Here is a 9,042-nt window from a genome sequence, read left to right as displayed (position 1 = left end):
GAATAATAATAAAAAAAAAGTTTAGTCTGTATTAGAAGTTAATAAACATCATAATTATATTGATATTTATATAGGATTCAAATTCCATAAATGATGGTCATTTTAAACCCTATAAAATTAAATTACTATAGGATTATATTGATCTTTTAATTTTACATTTTAAATCCCATTAAATTAAATCAAAAGCCAACAAGCCATAATTGGGTTGCAACAACAATATAAATTGGGTCAGCTACTACTATAAATGATGGTCGTCCCTATGTATTCAATTTTTGTAATTTATCCATCTTTTCTCCAAAGGTCTTTATTAATCTTATTTATAACAATTGTTTTTTATTTCCCACACTTTAGATTCATGTAAAGTCTCTCCCTTAAACTCCTATCCTTTTCTTCATGATGGTGCTTCGTAGAATAAATAACTCTTTCTAAGAGTTAGAAATTTAAATTCCACTTCTTGCCTTATAAAGATAGTTGTCGCTTCATCACATATTCAATTCTAAGAAAAAAAATTAATTGGCATCAGTTTCTCAATAAATCCCTAAACTCTACCAACTTAAACTCTCACTTAGTAATAACAAAATTATCTTTTCCTTATCAATACTAAAATAAAATAAAAATAAAAATTCAAAATATTTTACCATCTCTTCATTTTTTCACTAATACCTTCAACATTTTAATCCCTCTGTTTTGATTCTACTTCTTCCTCTTTTTATGTTGTCACCAAATAACATCTCTAGCACACAATTCATAGAATTTGATATTTGTAAATAATCAAACTCTAGGTGATGTTGAACTTATCCTCCTCCTTTGAGTTATCATTCCAACCGTACAAGATTTTAACCTCTTTATTTTACAGTTTTTATTTATGAAGTAATAGCAATTTTTAATGAAGAATTAAATAAAATTTGTATATATAATATATTTGTGTGAGAGGGTGTAAAAGAAGCAGCAACAATGATGTTAAATGCTAATGAAAAAAATAATTATATTTTTTAATTTTATTCTTATTTTTATTCAAATGATTGATAAATAGTGTTGAAGAAACAAAAATTATTAAAAAATAATTTTTTTTTCAATGATATTTTACATTATATCAAGAAACTCCATAGACTTCATCAATGAAATTGAAATTCATACATATTTTGTATTATTATTAAGGACATTGGAATAAAAATGAAAGATATGGGTTAGGATCAAAGAAACCAAAAGTTTTAGGTGAAAAATGAGACATCATATAAATAACAAGTACAAATTAAAATTTATAAAAAAATCCCGAGATTATATATTATTATTATTATTATTATTGATATGAATGGTTTGTTTTTATGCTTTAAAAAGATTTATTTTATATATATATATATATATATATAATTTTTTATGTTTTGAATTATTTTAATATATTGGTATTAAAAAAAAATTAAAAAAAATAATAATTTAATATATTTTTAAATAAAAAGCAATAAAAACAGAAAAGCTCAACCTCATTCCTGTGGAAGTATCTTCTTGGTACGAACACGGCCAGACAAGGGAGGGTCAGGCAGCACGAAAGAGAAGAGCAACAGAGAGAGATTATTGATATAAACTAGAGTGTTTGCAGGGGAGAGAGGAGGAAAGTTCTTTCCCTCATGGCATGTAGCATTAACAGTTGAATAAATCATCCTCTATTATTATTTTCTTTTTGTTTGTTGGATTACTTCATCTGTCTGTCTGCCAATCAATCAATCAGTCAGTGTTGTAGATGGCAGTTGTTGTTGGGTTGCTTCCATCCTTCTGCTCACTTGGCTTCCCATCTTCTCTGCTAAACTCCTTTGCCTCCTCCAACTCCATCTCTCTCCAACCACTCCTCTCTCATAATCACATTAATTTTTCAGATATAAGAATTTATCCTCTCTTATATTCCTCTGCTGCCATTGCTTCTCGCTTTTCTTTTTCTCGCAGAAAACAATTGCTCTCTTTTAAGGTATAAACTTTTATCCCAGTTCTCTATTCTTCTTCTTGTGTTTTCAGTAGAATTTAAGTCAATTTACGAGGAACTTCTTTTAAAAAAAAATTCTATATTGGTTAGCATTCATGCTAATTAAAGAGAGAATTTATTCAAATTAAACTGTATTTATTAGGTGTTTCTATTTGAAGTTCTTAATGGTGGGTTTGTTGGGAATTTGTGTTTTAATTGACTTTGCCCGTGATAAATTTAATCCCGGGATTGCCAAATTACCTGCCTTCTGGGTCCTCAGAACACATCATGGTGTGGGGTTTATCTTCCAAAAGAAGTTCATCAAGAATTGTGTGCGACCGAAACTATTTTTCTTTTTTATTTCATTCGAATCTGGTTGATTTCCCCATCAAGCAATTCAATTATTCATTTTGTTTCAATAATTTGTTTCAGGTACATGCAACTGTTGCTGAAACTGACCAACCGAAATGGTGGGAGAAGAATGCGGGACCGAATATGATTGACATTCATTCTACAGAAGAATTTTTGCGTGCCTTAAGTGAAGCTGGAGATAGATTAGTAATTGTTGAATTTTATGGAACTTGGTGTGCTTCTTGTCGAGCGTTATTTCCCAAGGTAATTCTTCTCTTTATGTGACAATTGATTCCTAAACTTGCTTGTCGTTAAGAGTGGCCTGGATACCAAACTCTTAAAGTTTTGAGGATTCGTGTACTGTTGTGCAAACTTCAAAGTGTAGAGTTTCATGATGATATCCCATTAAAAAAAATTTCATTTCGGTTTCTAACTAGGTGGTCCTGATATGAGAGTATCATAGAAGCTGTAAAATTGTTGTCAAACATTTAAAAAATTACGGTGGTACCTGATTCATGTTTCCCCCTCGTGTTATTATATCACTTGACAACCTTTAGCTAGAAACAATTATGCAAGATACTATTTCATCAGTTAGAAAAGCGGATTTTTCTCATTGAACTTTACTACATGACTAATGCGGGACAAAAGAGATTTGAAGCAAAAAAAGAAAAAAAAAGAAAGAGCTAAGAAGAAAAAACTAAAGAAAAAGAAGAAGAATTTGAAGAAGAAAAGAACAGGGGTTCGAAAAGTCCGCGACTCTACAATTTCCAATAATTCATCGTAAAAACTTGTCTAACATTTAAAAAAATAACATATAAATACTAAAATCCTAACTAGAACAAACAATTGGACTTATAGCACATTATATAAAATATCCAACAATAACTAAATCAAACCCAACAAATAAACCTAAACAAAATACAATATCATAAGGGTTGAGGTATCCTTTATCATCATAGATTATACGCAATAGTTAACCTTGTCTCAAGTATGATGTCCTATCAACTCTTCTGGGGTTGGAAGAATTTGACTTAGGTCAAGGCGGCACCGATAATGCTTCTAAAGATAAGGATCAAGCTGCTATGATGTCTCTTTAGTAATCCAAGTACAGTTTGAATATGGTCATCTATCTCACATACTAGGATTCATTGAACTTCACAATCCTCATAAAAATAACTTGTGCATTCAAAGTAGCATTAATATATTTCTTTTGTGCAAGTAATCAGGATAATGCGGTAGGAATATCAAAAGGAGCATCAGGGATAGATTGTTGTGTTTTATATATAACAAGGCCTTTCATGTGAACAATAGAGCTAATATCAAACTTTACTGGCAGTTTAATGACTTAACTATTTGATTCAATCATTTGCAATACTTTGAATGGTCTAACACTACTCATTTGTAATTTATAAATGGTTTTCAAAAGACATCATTCAAGTTTAATTTGTATCATGAAATAATCTTCAATATTAAGTATATAACAATACTTGTGCAAATCAGCTTGAAATTTGTATAAGCATGACCGTTTTGCTAAAATTATCGTTCAAACCTTTACAAAACCTACACAAAGTCATGACATCATTGTTTCTTATGACTCATCTCATCATTTAATCATTAAATTGTGTTATATACTCATTGACAGACTTGTTCTCTTGCCTAAGATTGTTTCATTTCATTGATATAAGAGTTTATTACTATAAAACTTGGGTAAGTACTACTCCTGTAGTTTTTGTTTTATTTTAGTCCAATCAGTGATAGAAAGTTTACCTCTCATCTCTAGATAATACTCAACATTTTCCCAATAAAGATGGCTTCACCAATGAGATTAATCTTGGTAAACCTAACTCATCTATTATTAGACAAGTTATATCAATCAAATAAGCTATCTATGTCACCAATTATCTATTAAAAATCCAAGGGTTTTGTGGTGACCATCAAAAGTAGGGGTCTCTATTTTACTAGAACTCATGACTAGCTAATCAAGGTCATCATTTTTAGAGTAATCTAAATGATAGTAATATTGGTGACGCTCAAAGCAACATTGCCTATAGTGACTACTGCTGTAATTTTTACTGGTTTTTAGGTGTCTTATTCAAGAACTCTCTAGTGGTTCAACTCTTTTAGGCATGTTGGTTATCTGGGTTTGGAGTTTCCCTCAAATGATCCTGAGAGTATCCTAAGGATTGAGTCCGTTTGATACTAGATGATCATGACACAAACATGCAACACTAACTTAGAAATATAATTGAGATCACATACGATTTCTACAAGTAAAATCACAATACAAAAATAAAACTAATTCTATATTTTTTTTAATGTTGAGATTAATCAAGAACAAAAAACACTAAAACAAATTTTAAGCATGCAATGCTAGACCTTTAAGTACAAACAATTAATCAAATAAAGTCGTCATGTTTCATCATTTTTTATAAGCTCCACAATTAATACAAAGTATTAATGACTAAATTTGTAAGACAAAGATATAAGGTGAGCAAAAATATAGAAGTAGAATGCAAGATGAGAATTTTTTTAGTCACAAAAGAATACTATTAATGATAAGTTGAATAACAAGTGTATTACCAAAGAAATAAAATTCAACAAATCAAAGAGTTAAGTAATTTATCAACCAAACTGCTTAATGTTGACAATAAACTACTTGGATCATGTGTGCTATCATTGATGTTGTGTAGCTACTGTCTTGAATAACTTCCTTTTACTGCTTTCACTCCTTCTCCCTTCTCTCTCTCTCTTTCTCTCTCTCTCTCTGTTTTTTTCTTGTCTTTTTTTTTCTCACTTTTTACCTCTTTTTTTCTCACTTTTCTGCCTTTTTTTAAAAAAAAATTAAGGATAAAGAGAAAATAAATTACAAATAATAAATAAATTAATAATAACAATAGTAACCATTGCTAGAAGGAAACAAATGGAATTCAGCAATGCTTCATGGAACTCCTTTTCTTAGTAGTCAAAGTCATATCTAGTGGTGGCTTGTCACTAGAACGAAACCCTATTTCATTCAGGTGTGAGGCAATGGAAACTACTTGACATCTATATAAGAAAAAGGATAATTAACTTTACTATAGTAGAAATGTGGAATCAAGTTACAGATAACAACTCAAACAGGTAAATTAATTTTCTGCTTGAGTTGATGAAAAGCTAATAATCATGACTTGATTTGTTGTTGGTTACGGATTGATCTGCTGGTAGATGTGTTGGATGTTTTGTTGGATTGAATGGTTGTCATCTGGTGGATTTCTGACTATTGGTGGTTGCTTGAGGAGGTGGTGTCTCTCTTGGTGGCTGACCGCTAGTGACTGTTGAATCTTGGTAGCTGGTCAAGTGAGGCGGTGGATTTTGGTGGTTGATCTTCAGTTGGCGATGTGGTGAACAAGTGTGGGGTGGCTGGTCGGTGAAGAAGATGACTCATGGGGGGGCAGGTTGTTTTTTTAAAAAATCATACAGGGTTTATGATTTATTTGAGTTTTGAGAATTTGAACAAGCCATCTTTGTTTAATTGTAAGAACAATTAAAAGACCATTCTTGGACAGAGATTTGAAGCCAAAGAAAAAAAAAAAGAAGAAGCTAAGAAGAAGAAACCAAAGAAAAAGAAGCTGAAAAGGAGAAAAATAGGGGGTGGAAAAGTCCGCAACTTTTACAATTTGTAATAATTCATCATAAAAAAAACTATTATTTAACATGAGGGGAGCAACACTCAGGTGGCAGATATGGTGGTGAGAAATAACACATGGAAATGGGAAGACTTAGCCCATCTTCTCCCCATAAAAGTTCTAATGGTTATTGCTAGTCATCCCATGCCAAGTACTATGACAGGGACATACAATATGTATTGGAAAGCATCTTCTAGTGGCCAATTCACAATTAAAATGATTTGTAAGCACCAAGCTAACAGCGATCTCCATGGTACATCAGGGAATCCAACCTGGAGGATGATATGGAAATGGGAAGGACTTGAAAGGATTAGAAGTTTTCTATGGCTAGTGGCTCATAATTAATTGTTGACAAATGAATAAAGGGTTGCAAGAAATTGGTCTGACAACCCCAACTGTCATTTGTGCCAGTCAAAAGTAGAAAACACAACTCATATCCTTCGAGATTGTCCAACAGATATCAACATATGGAGACAGTTACTACAATAACACAGCATGGATGCTTTTTTCAGTGCAAGCTTAAAACCGTGGCTTCTGAACAACTTATCTAGTAAAGTTATCACTACGGACAAATAGAAATGGTCCGTAATCTTTGGGGTAGCAGTGTGGAGCACTTGGAAAGAGCGAAATAATTCAATTTTCAGGCATCAAAGACAACCTACAGGTAGTATAGTTACAACTATTAAAGGGATGCTAACAGATATTGAGCATGCAAAGTAGGCTCATATGGATCAAGGTAGCAACAAGAAAAGAGTGCAGTACGTAGGGTGGCAGTATCCTCCTATGGACTGGATAAAATTAAATGTGGATGGTTGTAGTAAAGGCAACCCAGGAACCGCTGGAGTAGGAGGGATCCTAAGACAACTTGGGTACATGGTGTAAGGGTTTTGCTATTAATACAGGTATTTGTTCATCAGTCAAGGCAGAATTGTGGGCTGTTATCACTGGTTTGGAACTAGCCTGATCTCTTAAGTTTAGATGGGTCATTTTGAAATTGGATTTTTCATTGGTGGTTCAGCTAATTACAAGGCCAACTATTAAAGTAGATTCAAATCATACCTTAGTTATAAAAGCATAAGAGCTTATAGCCAAGGACTAGGAGGTTTGAATTCAGCATGTATTCAGAGAGGCTAATTGGGCTGATAACTCACTAAATAAAATATCCAACAATAACTAAATCAAACCTAATAAATAAACCTAAATAAAATCAAATAATACGGGTTGGGCTATCCTCCGTCTTCATAGATCATACGGACATGTGAATCATGTCTTGGTTTGATATCTCCATAAAATTATGAAGCTGTAAAAGTTAATGTTAGAGTTGGATCTTTCATATGTTAATTTTAAAACAGAATCATAGTAGTTCTCGATGTCATTGACTCTTCTTTAACATATATTTATTGCTAACGTTGGTAGTCTGTATGTAAATTATTGATTTATATGGAAAGATCATTACTTTTTCTTTTTTCTAAATGAACATGGATGCATGAAACACTGTTTCACAAAGCCTATTCATCATGAAGAATGGAGGAATTGGTTTCTGAACTGTTTGTAGAATTGTTTTTGGTGTAGCCTAATGATTTTTTTCTTGTGATGGATCCACAGCTCTGCAGAACAGCTGAAGCACATCCTGAAATTTTATTCCTGAAAGTCAATTTTAATGAAAACAAGCCTATGTGCAGAAGTTTGAATGTTAAGGTGCTTCCTTATTTCCACTTCTATCGAGGAGCTCATGGACAACTTGAATCCTTTTCATGTTCACTAGCTAAGGTTAGTACTTCATCTCTTTCCTTTTTATTTTTACTTTATATTTTTGGATTTTTTGAACACTGGATGTATGTCTTTATTCACCAATACTAATGCTCAACTGTTGAAGCAACAGTTCCCAATGAGTTGACTTGTATGTAATAAAATATGAAGCTAGTAACAAGGTTTTTCTTATTGATGTTGTGGGAGGTGAAGAAAAGAAAACCAATAGAGAAACTATGAAGTTCGTCCTTTTATCTTGTCCAGGCACATGATTAGAGTGTGCATTTTGAAGAGTTGGGTGCAATATAAAATCTGATTCATTTATTGTATCTAACAACTTTACAGAGAGCGAAAGCTCGGAGCTGGTGTGGAAGAGCGAAGTATAACCTCATATGGAGGGACTAATCAATAAGGAATTGTCTGACTGCTTGAGATTCAGTTCATTTGTTACATTACGGATCATTTAGTAGATAACCACCCAAACTAAATAACTTGAGTTGAAATGCAGTTAGTGTAAATGATTAATTTTCTTGTTCTACTGATATTGATTGTTTGTTACACGTTGTTCTCAAAACCATCTGCAGTTTCAAAAAATAAAAGATGCTATTGAAATGCACAACACAGCCCGTTGCAGCATTGGCCCACCAAAGGCTGTTGGAGAGCTTACTCTTGAATCTATATCAGCTCCACAGGACAAGATAGAAGGATCTACATAAACATAAAACTCTTAAGCCAAGGATCTGTCTGTATATTTGCAAAGGTGCCTTCACGGTGAGCAATCCGCTGTTATTGTGTATATTCAGACTGTTCTTTGTAAGAGAATAGCAGGCGGAAGTTGCCATCGTTCTTGCATTCCATTCTTGTGAATGTCATATTTTGTTTATGAAATATTCGTGCATGTTTGCTTTAGGTAAACTTGTGAATGTCAGCAAACTCTTGTGCAAAATTCAATCCGTGTACCGGAAATATTATTGATGATGAACTAATCTTATAGCGTGAACTACGAAACGAACTCATGAGAGCTCAAGCGGTTTTCAAGGTGCGACTGGAATTGTGTTGCAGGTGTTTTCATAAGTTTTTTTTTTTTTTTTTACATATGATAAAATATATTTTTTTATTATTAACATATTAAAATTATTGAAAAATACGGAAAAAATATAGTAGTATTATAGATCTGATTGAAGAAGAATAAAACCCCTACTAGATATGTTGGTTTGGTTTGTGATAAAGGTCATAGCACTACTAGTAGTGTTATAGATCATGTTGATTCAAATTTTCAATGTGATTTGGATTCTAGTAGGTCTTTTGATAAGTTGTGTTTTT

At 32.3% G+C, this 9,042-nt stretch overlaps 1 protein-coding gene across 4 annotated transcripts; it reads left to right on the top strand.

Annotated features, from left to right (window-relative positions):
• Positions 1-1,473: 1,473 nt before the first annotated feature.
• On the top strand, positions 1,474-8,719 carry LOC118056671 (thioredoxin-like 2, chloroplastic). Of its 4 annotated transcripts, none has more exons than XM_035068953.2 (5): positions 1,474-1,960; positions 2,387-2,569; positions 7,576-7,740; positions 8,065-8,132; positions 8,304-8,373. In XM_035068953.2, the coding sequence occupies exons 1-4, from the start codon at positions 1,739-1,741 to the stop codon at positions 8,122-8,124; spliced, it is 630 nt and encodes a 209-aa protein (XP_034924844.1). In that variant the 5' UTR covers positions 1,474-1,738; the 3' UTR covers positions 8,125-8,132; positions 8,304-8,373. The 4 variants fall into 4 exon arrangements, 3 of the variants coding, with proteins under 3 accessions (XP_034924844.1, XP_034924843.1, XP_034924845.1); XR_004688839.2 differs by lacking the exon at positions 8,065-8,132 and adding an exon at positions 8,630-8,719 and having other exon boundaries at positions 1,475-1,960; positions 8,304-8,490; XM_035068952.2 differs by lacking the exon at positions 8,065-8,132 and having other exon boundaries at positions 1,475-1,960; positions 8,304-8,719.
• The last annotated feature ends 323 nt before the right edge of the window (positions 8,720-9,042 follow it).

The sequence above is a fragment of the Populus alba genome, chromosome 18 (assembly GCF_005239225.2).
Source record: "Populus alba chromosome 18, ASM523922v2, whole genome shotgun sequence".
NCBI lineage: Eukaryota > Viridiplantae > Streptophyta > Magnoliopsida > Malpighiales > Salicaceae > Populus > Populus alba.
This window is presented reverse-complemented; position numbering and strand designations above follow the sequence as displayed.